We start from the raw sequence: 20,298 nt of genomic DNA on the forward strand, positions 1-20,298 counted from the left end.
GTTTGGAGCACTGTCACTGGGAAGAAGACAGGAATGAAACCAGCGAGAGGTTGTTAGAGGGAGTCACATTTTGCCTCAATACAACCACATACCTTCTAACAAGTAGATCAACATTTTATACCTTTTCCCAATGCCTCAAGACATTAAGAGCAAGGAGTGGGTCTTATGTAATCATTAAAATTAATTCATTCATTCAACAAATAATTCCTAATGTGCCAGGCACTGTTCTAGGTGCTGGGGACACAAAAGTGAACAGACAAAAAGTCTCCCCTGCCATTAGGAACTTATCTCTTAGTGTCAAAGTAGTACAATCTGAACACAGGTAACATTTTAAAATATGTTTTCCATAAGAAATGCTCAGAGCAATGTATTAACAGTGTGTTGCTTTAGCTATGGTGTTATTCTAGAGGGCACGCTGGTTAAAATGATTCCCCTTGATGTTTCCAACTTGGCTTTTCAAATCTACAGGAGCGAATGAAAGGTCATGTGGGTGCACATCAGGCTCCACAATGAAGTCCACCCACTTGAGCTAGCCTGTTAGAGTCAAAGTGGTGGGTGGCCAAAAATGAGATTGAAATTTGTTGAAGCCGGATAATAATTACATGAAAAATCACGATACCATTCTCTCTATCTTTCTATGCGTATGTTAGAAATTTTCCACAATAAAGATATTTTAATATTAAAAAAAGAAATTCAGTAGACGTCCTGTGTGGGCATAGGAGGCCTCTTGAAGTCAAGGGTTCTCCTATATTCTAAGGTTTAAGCAGCTTAAGCAGAAATGAATAACCATCTATCAGAAATGCTCAAAAAAGGATTTTTGTGTTGAATAGGAAATTGAAATGGATGACCTTAGGTTTTGTTGGATGCTAAGATTCTAGTGGAAGATCTGAAGTATAATTGGAACCAAGCACACATGGATTTGGGCTAATTCCAGGGATAGTACATATGGATTGTGGTCTAGTTACTCTCTGATGCTAACCACATGTCATGACACCGAGTGCTGATTCTCGGTTCTGTCTAAGCACTTAATGATTATTTTCATAATTCCTTCACAGTACTTACTCTAAATCCTTTCTTCTTTTTGCTTCCAGAAAATACCAGATTGCTTAAGCTGAAATAGACATTTACAGCTATTGTATTTTATGATATTTGTGAATTTTAAAACTTCCTCTTGAATGTTAGCTGCATGCAAGTTACCTTCAAAACAATGTCCATTTTCCCAGGAAGCCCCACACATAACCTCTTTTTCTGCAGCTAATTTAGGTGTGCTCCCTGCATGGTGTCCTAATTACACCTTTGTTATCCGCTCTCAGATGATGCCCCTAATCAGCCAAGCCTGTGACCTGCTCCTGGCTCATTTAGAATCCTATGCAGAATCTGGAGATGCTTTCAACATCCAGAGGTAAGGGCTACATTAAGGATGAGAAATCGCATTCTTGAATTGCTGCTTCTTGTAACGTACATAATTGCTGGACAATTACCTTGGGACCAGCAAACTGTGGAAATGCTGGAAGCTCATAAAAGCATGGGTGGACTGACTAATAAGAAATGACACCTACATAAAATGTGAAGGGAATGTGGACAAAGCCCTGGGGAGGTGTGGCATGTCAAGGGAAGCCTCGAGTGGGCAGCGGTTTGTGGGTGGACTTGCCCTCTGACTCTACAGACCCAGGAGTGGGCAGGATATACCTGGGCAGAAGGACAGGGTCCTGGGGAAAAAGTCTGTATATTTTTACTTCAAGAAATATTGTGGAGCACATCAGCCTAGAAGCCACGACTTACTGGTGGACACCAAATTGAAACGATTGATTATCTGGCTTTTCTCTTAGTTGTCCTGGGCTAAATTGTGGTTTACAGCAGATTAGGAGTAATGTGGCAGATCAGCCAGAAGCCAACTGGTTCTTATCATTGTTAATAAAACAACAGCATAATCAACAGCAGCATCTAAATTCTACCATATTGTTCACAAAATTCTCTCATACACATTCTCTCTGGTCACAAGACACGTGCGTTGGCTAAAGACAAGATGGGCTCAACAACTACAAAAGCAGAGTAAATAACTCTTAAAACCCTTAAATCTTCAACCATTAGAATCAGATGGAATCAGTATAACCAGTAGTTAAATTGTTGTTTTTGCTGTAGCAAGGAGATATGTAATCAATTGTAGAAATGTTTTCAATAAAAGCAGTCAAAATATATAAAAAAGTCATGTGGAGATGTCATTTATTCCTTAATGATAAGCTGTTGGTGACAGAATTTATGAAGAGGAACTGTCTGCCTACATCAAGCCACAAAAATAGACCTTTTAATTATAAAAGGATATGAATATCCAGTTGTTGTTAGCCTTTTTAGAAATAACCTGACTACGCCTATAAGATAACAAGAAAGGATCATTCTAGTTTAAAATGGCCATTTGGGGGGCAAGTTTCCTAGAAACTAAGAGGTTAATTTTTCTGGAGCTACTGCCAGACACTTTTCCTTCTGTTTGTTTCTAAAATGCAACGTGTGTTTTCTGTAGTAATATACATATGCTCATGAAGCTGGTCCCAGAGTTTGTCTTGTATTTATTTGAGTGTGAAGGGTCCTGGTTTTTTGTTTGTTGCTCTTGTGGAAACTGTAAAATCATTAGGAGGAAGTGGGGGACAGAGCTAATAAAAGTGGACCATCAGATTGTTAATTCATCCATCACAATTTGCTACATATCAATTAGGCATTAGAGGCTGGCTTTGGATGAGCTCTGCACAGCTTTGGGGTAATGGACACAGGCTTTCCGTCACCTCCTTCACGGAGGAAAATTCAAAGTGTACCCCTTGGTGTTTGCCTGTGTCTGGTTGACTAAGGCTGCCCGAAGCCGGAAAGTCAAGTAAGTGATGCTCTCCTCCCCCCAGTCTTTGTTTAGATAAGCTGTTATGTTTTTATGTCTCCTCTGGAATTCTGCTGTCACGCCCAAAGGATCTAATCCTGGAGGCTCCGCTCCCACCACCTCACTCCGGATGCGCAGGAAGCTCCCCTTGCGAGCAGGCAGACAGTGGAGTTGTGCCTCTTCAGGAGTGAGTGTGATGGGTGGGCCAATGGCAGAGTCCTTTCAACATTCAAATGTTCCCTCCCTCGTAGGTGCTACTGCTGCTACACCACCGACGTGGTTGCCAGTGTCGCCTTCGGCACCCAGGTGGACTCCCAAATGGCTCCCGAGGACCCCTTTGCGCAGCACTGCAAGCGTTTCTTTGCATTCTCCATCCCCAGACCTATCCTGGTTTTAATCTGTAAGTACAGCTCCTGCCGAGGGTGGTAAGGTGGGCTACGCGAGCTGGGCAGACCCCGTGACACCTGGGTGGACCCAGGCCGCTTCCAGGGCTCAGCCTCTGCCACCAGGAAAGGGCACTCGGGGTGTTTCCCCGTGGAGTCTGCCCTGCAGAGGCCTTGTCTTCCTGGAGCCACCCAGGCCCCTCTTATCACCAGCCTGGGGCCACTTATTACCATCTTAGGGAGTCCTGGCCTCCCTTACCACCAATTAGTGAGAACAGTCGCAGCGCCCCCTGCTGAGTGCTTTGCGTGCCTTGCCTCAGTTAGTGCTTGTATTTACCCAATGAGAAAAGGTACCCCCATTTTACAGATGGGAAAACTGAGGCTTCGAAAGGCAGAGTGAAGACTGACATCCAAAGCCCTTCATTTTCTAGGGCATATTTCCCCGCTCCAGCAAAATCCTCTTCAGAAGACCTCTCCGCTTGAGACTCAATGCACACTAAACTAGAAATCACATGTGATGGGTGACTGGCAGCTTACCCAATGCTGTGGAGACCAGTTGATTTAGTTTATTTTTAGTTTAGAAGGGAGTTTTTGCCCTCTGGCCAATTCCATTATCTTCCTGCTTTTATGGAAGTATTGAAGTGTTACTATTGTTATTGATTATTGCCATAATTTCTAACCATTCTGCTGGGCTGGTAAATTCTATTCATTCCTTGGTCAGTTTCATTCCCATTTCTGAGTCAACTTCTGTGGAAGCCTTTGTCACCTCCATTCGCTCGGCACTGCAATTGTAGGAGGAGCTGCTATGGGGTCAAGGCAGCCCCCTCCTTCGCCCTCACCCCGGTCACCCTCAGGGGAGCTGCTCCAGCTGAGTCAGCTCCTCTTGCCATCAACCACGAACTCGTCCTGCATCCTGTGGGGCATGTGGGTTCTGTTGTCCCATCGCTGCTGCTATGTCTCCCCCTGCCGCTCTGAGCCTGCCTCCCTGCTCTGTCATGCTGGTTAGCCTCCAGGTTTTGAAAACGGCAGAGCCTTCTGAGACCTCCATGGGTCCCCAACTGTCCTCCCCAGTCCAGCCCCCATGCAGTGCTGTGCGCAGCAGACCCACCGCGAATGCCTAGAGGCTGAACTGAGCCAAGCTCCACCTCAGCAGGCTCAGCCCTTCAGCCCAGGCCACTGTCCGGGGGGGGGGCGGGGGGGGAATCCGTGTCCCTGACCCAGGTACCTCTGTCCCAAGGGCATGGCAGCAAGGGCCCAAGCTGTGCACGGTACAGCAAGGGAGGCACCCACAGGGACAGGACCAGCATCCTTGTCAGCAGCTGCAGTGGCAGCTTTTAGGGACGATTCAGGTGGTAGCTCTGGGGACAGTCATCCAGTGGGGGGTAAAAAAAGCAAATGACCAGAAAGTTAAGAAAGTAGGTCAGCTTCTACCACTTGCTAAGACTCGAAACATGGCTTGTCATCTGTTCTTTCTTGATCAAATACAAAGACCTTGGGCCCTCATACCTACGACCTAGAAAATTAATTTATGACATTGACTTCTTGGGGGCCAGATGGAAGTGGAGATTCAACTGTACAGACGTTCACTGAGTGCTTACAATGTGCAAGGAACAGTGAGGAGGCCAGAGGGGAAATAGATATAACCCCTGCTCTAAGGAGCAGCGATTCAGACGGGAAGACAGGCCTTCGAATGACTCTAATTCAAGGGCAGGGCTTGCTTCCTGGCATCAGCCATCTAATAGCCTGGTTGATTATCGCCCCCTTCTCAATGCCACTTTTGTTTTTCTCTTTCAAGTATCATTTCCATCCATAATGGTCCCACTGGCCCGGATTTTGCCCAATAAGAACCGAGATGAAGTGAATGGCTTTTTTAACAAACTCATTAGGAATGTGATTGCCTTGCGGGACCGGCAAACAGCAGAAGAGGTAACGTATTTTAATAGGACACAGCATTGAAATGGAATGGAACCTAATTTGGCACTGTTGTCTCTTTTCTCTTTCTTCCCTCCCAACCCCGCACACCACACCTTTATTGGTCTACCACTTAGAGCTAGCCAGGGCAGCAGAGAGAAAGGAGACAGGTGGAAGAGAGGCAAAGAAGAATGAGAAAAGTGAGGGCAGACGGGAAGGATGCTGGGGAGAAGCCCAGAGCAATTTGTTCACACTCTGACCTGGGGGAGTGGAATTAAAGCCACCCTCCAAACTCACGGGCCTCTCTATTTCAAGCATCACTCCCAGCACAGGTTATAGCAGCCCCAAAAGAATTTTTTAGGTAAATGTGCTCACATGTACTTTTCATCAGCATCTTCTTTATATTGAAAAGTAGCAAGATGGAGTTGTTCAGCATGAATAGCATCAGTGTTAGTGAGGAATTCAGGCAGCTCTTACCAGTCCCACCTTCCCTCTCAGCACGGAGGATGTTGCTACAAAATTCATGGTTGAGGGCCCTCTCATGCTTCATCTGAGACCTAGAGCTTTCTTTCCTCCTTACAGACTTGCCCTACTATGTGCCTTGCTTGGCACATAGTAGGAAACAAGTAAATATTTGCTGATTGAGGGGCCAGCCCCTTGTCGTAGCAGTTAAGTGCGCGCGCTCCACTGCTGGTGGCCCGGGTTCAGATCCTGGGCGCGCACCGACGCACTGCTTGTCGGGCCATGCTGTGGCGGCGTCCCATATAAAGTGGAGGAAGATGGGCACAGATGTTAGCCCAGGGCCAGTCTTCCTCAGCAAAAAGAGGAGGATTGGCATGGATGTTAGTTCATGGCTGATCTTCCTCAAAAAAAAAAAAAATTTGCTGATTGAATTTGGCTGAGAATAGAAATAAGAATTTTCAGTATTAAGGCAAATGATTTCAATATTGCATATGCTCCTGCATATATAATGCTATTCTTTAAGGGCCTCATAGCATTCAAGAAAGTCACTTAAAAGAAATAACAGGCCTGAAATGTCTTTTCCTCAACTGACTTGTGCAAAATGTAGCTTTAAAAGGGTTTCCTCAAAGACTGGGTGGCTCAGAGGGATTAACAAGGAAAGGACGTGAGGTCCTATCGCTGCGGCATTAGCCGACTATCAATTCCGGGGTCAATTAGTGGCTGGATGCACGGAGCAGCCTTGGGAGGCAGCCTCGTCCGGTGGCCCAGCTTCGTCCACAGTCCTGGAGACTGTGCAGCAAAGGTGTCCATGTCCAGAAGGCAGGGGGACGGTGCACACAAGCTCATGGCCCCTTGGCGCATGCCACCGTGAACTCAACTTGACGCTGTTGGAGGTGTGGGAAGAATCAGCTCACCCTGGCCTGAAAGGACAGAACATTCTTATCCAAGTTCATGCTTCTCCAGAGGGAGGATGGAGCCTGGGGAAGAAGGGATGAAGAAAGCACCATTTCAAACCACGATATTGGTATGAAGGGCTTCCCAATGAGAGTGTAATCACACACACCTCCCACCCCAGCCCCCACCCAAAACCCACTGGCTGCAGAATCAGGCTGAAAATTCTAAAACTATTGCACCATTACTAAGAGGTGAGAGGTTATTAAAGATCCAATTACTGGGATTGCCTCAAGCTTTTCCTTTTATAAACTCGAGAGTTATTTGTTTCAAACAATGAGTTGATCTGAGAAAAACCTCCCAACCACAAATCCAGGACTGCCCGTGTCAAGACAGAGCTATATGGTTACTAAGAAAACTTGCTTTAAACCCATCTAAACTCTGTAGACATTCCATCAAGCAGATGTGTGTTTGCGCAGTGGAAAATGCAGCACAGATGTTAAAAGGTAAATATTTTTCTAAGCTCTAGCCGATGGGTGGATTAGACACCTACATCTATCAGGGTGCGTATTTTTCTTGGATATAACCATAAACCAGCTCTGTTTCAGTCCTAAATGGGCAGTGTTGAAATAGCCTCCGTGATGCAGTGCAAATAAAGGAAACCCATCTACATTAATGCTCTTCTCCCATGCACAGGCCCTGGAGAGCAGCCCTTTCCTCTGGCCTCGGTAGCCAGAGGTTAAGGCAGATTTCTACCACGCTCAATGGCCCTGTAGCAGCCTGTCTGAGCCAGGATGAGAGGCAAGGATGCCAGCTGCAGTTCTGCACTGGAAAAACCCAACTGTGTGGATGTGGCTGTGCCCTTCCTCCCATCATTGCCCTCACCCCACCCCAGCAAAACCACAGGCAAGCCTCAGAGACCACAACTGTGTCGCACCCCGAGGAGTTTCAAATGTGCCAGCTGAGAGGTCTGGGATGCTCTGGGGTCCGGGAGTGGCATCCAGGAGCCAAGGTAGCAGAGGGTGCTCACCTCCCACAGGTGCCCTCATGCCCTGCCCTTCCCCGGCTCTGCCCCACAGGAGCAGGCTAGCAGTGGGGCCACGACAGCCACCCAGATATCACCAAGTGACAGGAAGGAAGCTGGGGACAGCCAGCTTTTGAGGATGCCATTTGGAGAGAGAATAAGCAGGACCAAGGTGGAAAGGGGCAGCCAACAATGGCTGACCCTTGGCCATTTTCCCAGCTATTACAACCCGAGCAGTCTGGCAGGATGCGGAGGCCTGGCCCCCCTCTTCTCAGGCTCTTGGTGCCCACAGGCTTAGCTGTGAGCCCTGCTGCCTCCCAGCAGACACCTGCCAAGGTCACTACGCTGGGAAGCAGTAGAGCTGTGAAGGTCTCAGGATCCAAGCTTCTTGCTCCAAACGGCATGCAAATCCAACACAGCCTTCCTCAAAATGCATTTACTGCATTGCATTTTTCTTTCTGGAATTACACAGTACCAGGCACGGGTGAGGGGTGGGGCTCAGGGTCCTGCCCTGGAGATGCTGATGATCTCATGGAGGAGAAAAAGCAACCACACATGAAATAACAACATCTTCAAAGACAGAATTAAGTGCTGATGCGTGTGGCATAGATTATTAGTGCAATTGAAATTCAGAGGCCAATGAATTAAGAAAATACTGCAACAAGGCATGTAATTTATGAAATTATAATATTGTTCTGCTGGTGGTTCAGATACTCTCCTTTTGCTGTTTAGTCCCATAAACTTCAGAAAAGAGTAACATATTAGTTGTTACTCATCACATTAAAGAGCTTTTCAAAGAAAGCATGGGCCAGAGATACACTTTGTCAATGCTAAAGCAATATGTAAACGCTTCTATTGTTATAATTAGTGGTAGTCAAAATATAAAGAATATGCAAACTGCTGATAAGCAAGGTAGGGGAAAATGGTAAGAAAGCTCTAACCACTTAAATGGGGTAGGGGATTACTGAGAAAAAAGGGAACGATATGAGGAGTCTAGGCTACGGGAGACTTTGAAGACAAGCTTCACTGAAGCTAGTCCTCCCCCTTCTGTTAACTTCTAGCCATGTGAGAAAAACATGGCCACCATATAAGCCCTGAACTGCACATAAGTGAACAATGGAGCACATGCTTTGGTTCCAATCTATATGATGTTTTAATTGTTTTATTATTGGAAAACCGACCAACCAGCCGACAGTACAAACATGGATAAAGCAGAAAATAAAAGCTCCCCTGGCTTTCCCACCTTCTCCAGCTCACTGTGAACGCTTCATATGTGTCTTGCTAAGTATTTTCTATGCATGGACAAACATACATAATTATATATATGTACATTTACTGTTTTTACAGAAATGATATTTGACTGTGCATATTGTTCCACAACTTGCTTTTTTCCACTTATCAAAGTGGCTTAATACCTTTCCGAATCAGCCCAGATTGAACGGCCTCATCCTTTTTAATGGAGGTATCACAGTCTGCTGTTGCCGCCCCGGAGTCTGTCTGACAGTGCCATACTGAGGGACACTGGGGGGTCTCCAGGTTCTTGCCATCTCAGTAACCCTGCAATCAGGATCCTTGTTTGTATTGAGCTCTTTAAAAGCTACACATGCATCTTCTTTTGTGTTCCAAGAAGCCTCACTTATGTAACTCTAAGGCCAAAATGTGCTTTTTCTTCTTTTGTCCCTTAGAGGCGGAGGGACTTCCTCCAAATGGTCCTGGATGCCCGACATTCTGCTGCCTCCGTGGGCGTGGAGAGCTTTGACATCGTCAGACAAGTCTTTTCCTCCACCGAATGTGCAGCAAATCCTTCCCAGCAACACCAGCCCAGACCCCTGTCCAAGCCTTTGACTGTGGATGAGGTCGTGGGCCAGGCCTTCATCTTCCTCATCGCTGGCTATGAGATCATCACCAACACACTCTCTTTCGCCACCTACCTCCTGGCCACCAACCCTGACTGCCAAGAGAAGCTTCTGAGAGAGGTGGACAGTTTTAACGAGAAACACGTGAGTACAGTGGTCCATGTGCAATTCACAAGGACAATTGATTTTGTGTTTGTAGAAGTGAAACTTTTTTTGATAACTGCCTTGCTAAAATCACATCCTAAGTTTATAGGATGGAATAGGGCCGATACCCACCTTCTCCATCTCTCTGGGTTAGCAAGTAAAATGGAGTCTTCAGACCAACAGAAAAAAAGAAAAGAAAAAGACAAATTGTGCACATACCTTCACTGTCTGGGGCTGTCCATGAAGCCAGGCCTGGCTCGGGAAAGCTGTAAAGTCTTAGCAAAGAGTCAGGGTCAAAGGGCAGGGATGGGAAGGAGGTGTGGTTTCCCCGCTGCTCTGACTGTGGAGTCACCACGCTCCGGGAGGCAGATGTGAGCCAGGGAATGGAGCCAGGTTGGAAGGCAGGAGTGGGTACAAGGATGGGCCAAGACAAAGCAGGAATGAAGACTGGGTGAGCCCTGAGGGGGAGGTCCATAAACGGAGTAAAGTGAGATGGGGCCGGTCAGCACCAGGTCCAGATTCTGGATATTCCTTCTAGATGAGGCTCCTGTTTGGTGGACTTGAAGCAAACTTTCAAAGGGAGCTGAGGTAGGCTACTTTATCGCCTCATTTTTTTCTGGATGCTTTTGTGTGTATTGCTTTGACTTATGAGAGGTTAAAGAAAATCATTTTAAAAATCTGTGCTTTAAAAGGAAGACCACCATAAGAGAATCCTTTCTATTACATTCTGATGTCATTACTATTACATTCACAATTTTGGGAGGTGGCCTGCTCTGTTATTAGAACACTAGAATTTTTTTCATATATTGAACCGAAAACTGCTTCCCAGGGGCCGGCCCGTGGCGTAGCTGTTAAGTGCGCGCGCTCCACTGCTGGCGGCCTGGGTTCGGATCCCGGGCACGCACCCACGCAATGCTTGTCAGGCCATGCTGTGGCGGCATCTCATATAAAGTGGAGGAAGATGGGCACAGATGTTAGCCCAGGACCAGTCTTCCTCAGCAAAAAAAGAGGAGGATTGGCATGGATGTTAGCTGAGGGCTGATCTTCCTCACAAAAAAAAAAAAAGAAAGAAAGAAAACTGCTTCCCAGAAAATTCCACTTCTTTATCCCACTGGGGAAGTAGATGCAAGGTTAGCCTTTCTTCTCCAATGCGGTTTTCAAATATTTCAGAACTGCATTAATGGTGTTACTAATTGCCTCAACTTTTGGCTCAGCATGAGCTTATGGTCAACTTAAAGCTCCATGACGTTGTGACATCTGCCCAGCTTGCTCTCCGCAATCCACTGCTTGTACGATTGATTTTTTGAGCCTAGATGCAAGAGTTTATATTTATCCTTATTATTGCTCAAGTCAGTCAAAATAATTTTGAATTTTGATTCTACCATCTGTCATATTAGCAATTCCTCTAGCTTTGTGTCATCTGAGACTTGCTAAGCATGTCTCCTATTTCATCCAAGTCATTGATTAAAATGTTGAACAGGACAGGGCTTCCTTCCAGGTTGACATTGATCCGTTAATCAATATTCTTTAGGCATGGAATCTCAACAAGCCATGAATCCAAATAACCCACTACCCACTCCCACCACCCATCTTATCCTGTTTTATAGGTAGTTGTGGTTTTTTTTAAATTGAGGAGCGGGGGGAGGGACCCAAGATGATTGGGGTACATTGCTGCAAGAGAAATAAGGGGATCTGAAGGGCATATCTATTAGGATGTGTTTAGTGGTAGGTAACAAAACCCCAACCCAACCTGATTCAAGCAAAAAAGGTAACGGAGGGGGCACTTATTAGAACAGATCATTCAACAACACAGGAATAGATGTGGCTTCAGGAAAATCTTTATGAGGCCTCCAGGATGAGCACAGGTCCAAGTTTCTACCCCATTCTTGGCTGTGCTTCCTTAGTATTGGCCCATTCTCAGTTGTGCTCTCCTCTTGAAGCCCCAAGCAGCCTTCCAAGAATGTCTGGACTACAGGCTCTCTTGCTCATAACCAATGGAGAAGACAGAGTCTGTAGCCCAAAATTCTCAGCAAGAGCCATCAGAATGCTTAGGTCACTGCCCATTCTTGAACCAACTATCGTGGCCAGAGAAATGAGAGCACCGATGGGCCTATGCCAGTCAATTCCACCCCCGGGGTCAATCATACCCAAGTCCTATGACTGAGAACTTGCGAGAGCCCCTCCCAGATGAAGCTCTGGCTGCTATTCCAGGAAGGCAGTAAAGGCAATAGAGGGGATTCAGCCCCCGGGTCTCAAATAAACCAGAAAGCAAGTCAAATTAAAGACTTTTAAGCATCTAGAGAGTGGTCAGCAGTGTGGTAGATATGGCAGCGGGTTGGAGAGGGTGCAACACCTCTAAGAGGTAGAAGTCACCATCCTCACCTTCAGGGAATTTAATCGCCAATTGAAAACTAGTAAGTGATATCTGTTAAAACAGTACCTCCCTTCCAAATAAAACCCTCCAGGGCAATAGAAGGCAGCAAATAATCAAGTCTAGCTGTATGGTGTCATTCAGAGAGCCGTGGGGCTCTCAGGGTCTGTCCCACCAACACTGTAATTACATCTGGTTGTGTTCATCTACCAGGAGGACACAGGGAGTGTTTCTGTAGGCTTCCATTCAAAGGCCTTCACGAACACAACCCCTTACCTGGGACACGGCCTTAACTGACCACGACCTCAAGGAGGATGGTTCTGTCATACCAAACCCTGGCCTCCTTCAGATCCCCCAGCTTGGGATGGGTGCGCCCTTCTCTAGAGGTCCACCTCCCACAGGGCTGTGTGGAATGTTGCAAGGCACTGAGATTCCACGAGCAAATAAACAGATTTTAGTAGGTAAAGTTTCTCAAACTTTAGTGTGCATAAAACCACCCAGGAAGATCGCTTAAAGTGCAGATTCCAGGGCCCTGCCCTCAAAAGTTATGATTGAATAAGTCTGGGCCAGGGCCTAGGAATCTGCATTTTTAGTAAGCGTCCCAGATGGTTTTGATGCTGGTGGTCCCTGGTTGCTCTTTGAGAATGCAGCCTTAGACTCAGGGTCCAGACTCCTCTCCTAAGAAGAGACAGGCTCCAAAGCCATGCCCCAGCCATGCAAACCCCCAGGTCATTTCCTTTCTCTAGGTGGCAGTTGGGACGGTCTCTGAGAAATGGGAATACATGGAGGTTGTCTTTTTTAAAAAATAAATTTGGTAATCATAATAGTGTTAATAATCGTATAGTCTTGCACATGGTATGCAATCAATGAATACTTGTAGGTTCCTTGTTTTCTGTTCTTTTCTTTCTTTCCTTTTTTTTTTTTTTTTTTACTATAATCAGAGTTCTGTTAATATGGGCCATCTGTCGGGACATGGAAATGCAGATTAGGTGTTCACACATTAGATATTTTCCTGAAAATATTCCTGAAAATTTTCATGTAAAGTATGACTTGTTATAATTTTCCTGCTGGTTTCCATTCAGTAAATGTTTCTTGAGCGCCAGTTAATGCCAGGCTCAGGCTCCAGACCCCACTCTCCAGGCTGTTGTGCCCCAGCTCTTCCGTGACATCCCTATAGAGCCCAGTGCACCTCAGTAGATGGCCTCCCTTATATTTGTCAATGACTTCACAGGATCTGAGCTCTAGAGTTTCTTTTCCCTGAGCCATATCCTTTTACAGCAATGCCTACGAGAATCTGAGGAAAGCCGTCCCTCTCCCCAAGAAAAAGAGTGTATGCACTGTATCAGTTAGGATGTTTTCTGTTAACAGTGATAGAAAATTCAGCCCAGATTGGCTCAGGGAGTTTACTGACCCACATAACTGAAAATTCCAGAGGAGAGTGCTGCCTTCAGGTATGGCTTGAGTCAGAGGCTCAAACTCTGACACTGGGATCCAGCTTGTTCTCTCTCCTCGTCTCTCAGTTCCGGTCGCTCTGGGCATACTCCATTCTCAGACAGGATCTCCGCTAGCAGTCTCAACACAGCTATGTAACCAGTATGTTGAGCAGTCTGAACTAAGTGAGGTACAAACATGGAAACGTTTTATGTTTTCTCCAATTATTTCTTTTAAATGTGTTCTGATGAATCTCCTTCCCCTTTCCTTGATGATACCTTGGACAGATCTCAAAAGTTTTTGGTCACTTTTAGGCATTAAAAAGCCCAGACCAGTCTGGTCCAGTTTAAAACTTCAGTCCCAGATCCAGTTTAATGCTCATCCATCCCCTTCGCTCAGGCTGACCTGTGGCCTGAGGAAGCTTCCCTGGGGAGGGCGTGTTGTCTGCTCTTTCACCCTCCTTCCTCTCCTCCCCTTACACCTCCTGGGCCCCCTTCTCCAGGAGGTTGGGGCCATCAAACAGGTCCCCCAAATTCTCCCTAACTGGGGCTCCTGTCTGCACCTCTGCGGTGGTGGCTTCTGGCATGCAGCAGATGGCGGAGTTATTCAGAGGCTCCTGGGACCTCCCCACCACACAGTTCCCTTTAGGGAGGGGCTCCAGCTCCCACCGCCAGCTCCTGCCCCATAGCTTCTTGGTGCTGGGGTCTCCTGGTGGCAGTCAGCCCTCTGGAGCAGCTTCTAATGCCTTTCACAGTGTCCAAGTGGCCCCCGGGAGACAGACGTCTTTGCCACACCCGTGGTGGCTGCTTCCTCTGCTGTCCCCTCTCTCTGCCCTGACATCTCTCTCCAGTTATTTTTCCTTTGCTCAAATAGGCAGAGAGGGACATGGAAATGCAGGTAACAATTGAGCATGCAGACGGCAAATGAGCAATTCTGCGCATCAGCAGATGACCACCTGGAGAAGGAAAGGCCGGGCTCAGGCAGGTGCTCTCTGCTCTCTCTGAGTGGTCCTGTCGGGACCCCTTCCTTGGCTGGAGACAGGGAAACACTGTTCCCTGGGTTGATGATTCCTTGCTCTGACAAGTTCTCCTTAAATCCCTCTAATCTCTTCATAGGCTGAGGATGGGGGTAGCTGACGGCAGGTTCAAGCCCAGCATGAAGAAGCGAGTCTCTTTCCTGGAAGTCTCAGAGAAAATCTCACAGCATCTCTCTGATAGTGATTGGGTCCTGCGCCCAGGCCTCAACCAATCACCGGGGCCCTGATTGGTTTAGACCTGGGTCACTGGCCCCATCCCTGGAGTTGAGCCTAGGCGGGGCCTCACCTGAACCACTCAGAACTCAAATGGTGGAGGGGCAGATCCCCAAACATCTGTTACTGGAAGTGGGGGGAATGGCTGCTGGGAGGCCAGAAAACAGTGTACATACAGTCCGTGGTCCCCAGATAGAAACTCCCACTTTCAAATTTCCTGTGATGCAATCACACTCACCTTTCCTCTGAACTTATAGAAACCAGCTTCCAAGTCAGAATTATAAGTCCAGCGTCGCCTAGTACTGCCTTCTCTTTTGTGCTTCTAAGTGATGAGCACGGCCTGCTCTTAGGTGCTTCTTGTAAACCATGTGGCCACTTCAAACCGAGTGTTTGTGATTCCACCAAGCCAGTTGCTCCTTATCAGTCAGAATGAAGCCAGAGTTGGCAGTTGGCCTTACTGCATCCTTTACCAGACAAGACGTGAAATTGTCAGTCGTGAAAGTCAATAATTCACGTGCTCTGCTTTTAGCAGAACTAGGCTTCTGGCACATGTAAGGATACTCGAAGGTCTTCCTTCACTATTAGGGATTATCTTGATGCACATTTTACAACACCCACATCCTGTCCGGTGATATCCCATCTCTCACTACCCATTTGACCCCAGTGGCCTTGATGGCCTTTCTCCTTTCAGGGTTTGGATTTCTGTTCCAGTTTCTAACACTGTTATAACCCACTTTACAATTCGTGCCTCTAGGCTACTTCATTCTGGGCCACATATGTTTTCTTCCAAATTATCTGGTTTTGGAATTGTGTCTGGCCTCCCCTCCTCTCTCCCCACCATCAAAATTCAGCTCAAAACCTTCTTTCTCAAGTCACCCAATCTCTTGGAGAGCTCTCTCTTTCCCCATGTTTCCTTAGTCATATTGAAGGGGAGGTATAGTCATTAAATTCAATAGTGGAGGAGCGGGGAAAGCTCTGTACTACTTGTACCACTTGTAAAATTGAGAAAAAATTTTAAATTAATATTATTTCAAAAGACTTTTGTAATGTGGATGCTTCATCGTGTCCTCCAATATCTAATTTTGAAAAGGATGAGAGAAAAAAAAACAACTTCTTTCCATATAAATTGTTTTTGCTATAGCTTTAGCACTTTATGTTGAAATTATTAACTTTTGATCTGGCTAAACCATTCTCTTTTCTTCTCTTTGGTGCCGGACTGTGCCAGCCAAAATTTATGACCCATTTTCCTTCTGCTTAATTGTTGTTATAAATCTGCTGTGCAGAACCCAGTTGTAAATTTATCACAAATTGGACTAGATTGATATACAGCCTCTCTTTGGGATAATTTGAACAGAGTTATGCCTTAGAAGGAAGGCCAAATTCTTAGAACTTCTCTTGAAGACCTGCTTTTTAATCACTATAAATATCTAATTAAAATACAACTTACTGTTCCTTTTTCTCTTAAGGATAAAAGAACCTTCCATGCTGGATATTTCAGCTGATTAGTTCATGCTGCTAATGTGAGCAAGGTTGAGGATTTGTTCCTTGAAGCAGTCAGAGGATCTCAAAGGAAAAAAGCATATTTTGTGGCTACAAAAAAACAAAACCAAACCAGCCATCTTGCCCCCAACCAGCTGTTTCATAAATACACGTCCTTTGTCACATGAGAGGGGTGGGTGGAAAAATGTGACTAGCTTACCACAAATTCATCCTCACTATGGAAAAGAAATATATCTCCCAGTTTGGATTCCACTCAGAGTCAATCTTCAGGGTCATTTTCACACAGGGAGTAGGGCATAGTTGACTTTATGGGTCAAGTGAAGAACTGGAAATGGGTTTTTCCCCATCAGGAAGGTTTCCTACCCTTTGCCCAGGTCTGCTGGAGTCCTGCCGTCCGGAGCTTTAGGCGGACTAAGCTCAGGTGTTCCCCGTTAATTGGAGACCTAACACTCAGCCACGCAGGGCTTCGGTTCTTCTGAGTGCTTCCCTTTCCTACAGATCCCATAACTCTGCAACAGAACACAAAGCAACGAGGCACAAGGAAAGAGATAGGAACAAAGACCGACCTAGAGCCCTAAAGTCAAATTATGAAACAAAGACAAGAACTGGGACACCAGCAGGGTGACGGGAGCGGCAATAGACTGAGGTGCCAGCCACCAGGTGGAAGTCTCAAAATTTAATGTGCATATGAATCCCCTAGGGATCTTGCCAACCTGCAGGTTCTGCCGTAGTAGGTCTGGGGTTGGGCCTGAGATTCTGCATTTCCAACAAGCTCCTAGGGGCTGCCGATGCTGCCGGTTCACGGCCCACATTGTGAGCAGTCAGATTCTAAACCCTAAAGACTGCATCTCCCTCAGTTGTGATGAATGTAGCAAGTATTTATTCCTAACGGTGTTCTGCAATGATTTACCTTTTGTTAATAAGTTAAAACAGTTTCAAAATTATTCCAATGATAATGTTGCCACTCTCACTCGATTGAGTGAGAGATAAAGTGATGCAGGAATTCCCCAGTCCTGGATGTGTCTTTAGAAGTATATTGCCCAGAATCCTAAAATCATCTTGCTTCCTTAAATAATTTTCTCCAGGGTGGGAAGGTAGGGGAAGCCTTTGAGTTGATCAAAAGTCATTTTCAAGCCTTCAATCAGGATGCACATGTAGACGGCGGACCTGTCACATCCAACAGGCGCCCGCCAGGTCGGACCTTTTAGGCAGGGAGCTCCATCTACACTGTGAGCTCCCCTAATGAGCCCTTAGTGTATACGGTAGCTTTGGGTGCCAATTGAGAGGCCACGTCAAAGTACCATGCAGTGAGGGTGTCAAGTGAGAGGCGGGTTGAAGAGCAGGAAGGACTTGCAAGTGCTTTTTCTGGGCCTCCTGGCTTAATCAAGTGGAATACGTCAGCATTTTGAATTTTTAGCAATTAATGCTCCAAGTCGCCCTTCCCCTGCCTCCCTGCAGAGCAGTTCTGTCTTGGCAGAGGGCGAAGTGACCTGCAAAGAGATGTTCCCCCTGGGAACAGGCCACACCAATCAGCATATATCTGGTGTCTTTCACATGGCAACTCAGAGCATTTCATGCTCAATATCGGAGCCTCTAGAGGGGCCGAGCTTTGCTAAGCAAATAAGCTGGTGGGGTCAGTTCACATCAACCCAGAAAAGCAAGAATCAAAAATAAACTTGGGAGAGTGAGCTCCACAGGTGAAGCCTGGTGTTCTATGGGTCCACTTGGTGTGGAGCTAGATTCTCAACTGAGTGGCTCATTTATTTAACGATTGCTCACATTATGGGCTCTTAAAACAACGAAAGTATGGGTTTTATTGCCAACAATTAGCTTTTGGAATAAACACACACACTTTTTAACTTCACTGAACTCAGTTGACCAAAGCCACTATTACACCCGCAGAGCAGGGACCTCAGACTGGTGTCATCTGGTGCAAATTTAAAGACTCCTACCCCTGGAAAACTTTGTCCATCAACTCAGCACTAGGCTTAAAATTTCGCCATTAGGAGGTTCCTTTGTTTCAACACATTGTCCATTATTAAAATGCCACAACTCTTGGGGGGGGCCATCTAATCAGTCACCACCATGATGTGAGCCCCCGAGAGTAGGGACACTCGTCTGCTTGGCACGCTGGTACATCCTGGCGCCTCCAACAGTGCCTGGCACATAGGAGGCTTGTGATAACTAGGTGTCGAGTGAATGAATGAGTGAATGTTAGTTCACTCCTTCTTTTCTAACTGGAACTTTTCTAACTGAAAGGAAATTTGAGGTGGGGAGGTGTAGGGAGGCGCACGGGAGAAAACACATGGTTACGGCATCCTGGAAGGAAAGAAGTAGACAGGAGTCAAAGAGAGAAGGCTGTGCAGGCAGATGACAGCAGCACTCAGCGGTCCCTACAATCCTGTAATTGTGCTCCCACAAGGCTCCTATGGGGGCCAGAACCTGTCGTGCCAAGGAAAGGAGGGAACCTGAGCTCTGAGGCTCCAAGGGGATCTTAGGGGCCACCTGGGGCAGCCTCCCACCCAGGACAGCTATCTGAGAGAAGATCATGCTGCTCCACTTGAATGCTCTCAGGAACAAGGAACTCACTACCTTATCTTTGAAAAAGGTCTTCCTTATATCAAGTTGAATTCTGCCTTCGCTAATTGCCCACCTACGCCCTTGTTCTACTTCTCTCCCAGTTCATGGTATTTGTCTACTAGCAGTCAGCAAACTAATACCTTCTGCCTGGGGGGCTAATAGCCAGTCATTGGGCATTTCAGAAACAGAGAGAGGAAGGGAAATTGGGAAATTGTAGAGAATAAGGGGCCTTCCTAAAATGTTTGCTTGTGGCTCAGACATTCCATTTACTCCAAGTTTTCTAGTAAGTCTGTTTTGCCCCAGGACTATGGGCTGCATTATATACATATATTTATCATTATGTTTTATAGCTGAATATAGTATGTGTGAAAATATCAACCACATGAGCCTGTTAGTCCAGGCATACGAATATTCCAGATCAGAAAGGATGTTTCACTCCCCTGTGAATTGCAATGTGTAAGGTTTATAAAGTTAAGCACTTAGAATTCTGTCTTTAAAATTTAAATATTTAGATTGGGTCTCTAGGACACAAAAGGTAGTGCCTGTTTCTCACTCGCTTAATTTGATTTTTTTTTTCTTTTTGGTAGCATGAGTTGTTTTTCAAAGCCTCATTCCTTGGATGTTCCCTATAGGAGGAATGTAATTAAACTCCACTGGCCTCCCCCTGCTGGGACCAAACTGGGGCCAGAGCTGTAGGAAGCATAAAACAGATAGCCTGCGAAAAGAATCCGTATTATACAGATAAGAAGAGAATCAACTTCCCTCTGGTTATGAACAAGAAGCTTTAGAAAGCCACCCAGCCTCTTTCTACAAGGGGCTTAGTCTCAAGACATTTTAATTAGTAATTTAAGACTGGAAGGAAGAGGATAAACTCCTCACCTCCTTAGCTATCGGCAAGAACTTCAACTCTATGAGAAACTGGTTCAAGTGGCTGAGGAGGAGGGAGGTCTGGGAGGAGGGTGGTTCTTGAAGAACAAACTTTTTCGTGGAAATGGCACAGCCGGGTATCCTGGCCACGTCATCCGCTGTGTTTGGGGCCCCACTCCTTAAGGCTGTGCTCACCCCTCTCTGGGGGCAGGTGCTGCCTCTTACTGGGACACCCGGCTGGTAGCAGAGTCAAGAAGCTCTCGCTGAGGGAGGGGCTCCTAGTCACACTCAGACCAAACCTAGACTTCTCTCTGACCTAGGAGCACTGCCACCCGAAAGAGGGGGTCCCGAGACCCGGGTGCTAGTCCCAGCCCTGCCAACGGAGCACCCGCGGGCACTGAGCTGCCACTCCCTGGCAGTGTGACATGGATGACGGATATAATCCCTTTGTTCCTCAGTTTTCCTGTCTGTAAAATGGGGTTAGCAACAGCATGTAGCTCATAAGGTTGTCGTGAGGGTTAGGTGAGTGAACCCACGCACGATTCTGGGCACAGTGCCGGCGTACGTACACATTCTACTACCATCCCCCCCTCTGTGCCTCAGTTTCCCCATCTGTGAAAGGAAGGGATTGGACAAGACTCTTCTCTGCTGGCAGTGATGATGCTGATGATGATTGAGTGGTTATATGCCAGGCCCTGAGCTAAGTACTTTACACACAAAAGTTAACTTGACCCTCACAATAACTTGATGAAGTAGGAACTATCAC

General features: G+C 46.4%; 1 protein-coding gene across 1 annotated transcript in view; it reads left to right on the plus strand.

Annotated features, from left to right (window-relative positions):
• Window positions 1-20,298, plus strand: part of TBXAS1 (thromboxane A synthase 1) — a 152,077-nt gene that overhangs the window by 93,451 nt on the left and 38,328 nt on the right. The window contains exons 6-9 of the mRNA XM_004430697.3: window positions 1,314-1,402; window positions 3,115-3,263; window positions 5,042-5,172; window positions 9,220-9,534. Of these exons, the coding sequence (XP_004430754.1) occupies window positions 1,314-1,402; window positions 3,115-3,263; window positions 5,042-5,172; window positions 9,220-9,534 (684 nt within the window). The remainder of the gene's footprint in view (window positions 1-1,313; window positions 1,403-3,114; window positions 3,264-5,041; window positions 5,173-9,219; window positions 9,535-20,298) is intronic.

The sequence above is a fragment of the Ceratotherium simum genome, chromosome 1 (assembly GCF_057802395.1).
Source record: "Ceratotherium simum simum isolate JZ-2026a chromosome 1, ASM5780239v1, whole genome shotgun sequence".
NCBI lineage: Eukaryota > Metazoa > Chordata > Mammalia > Perissodactyla > Rhinocerotidae > Ceratotherium > Ceratotherium simum.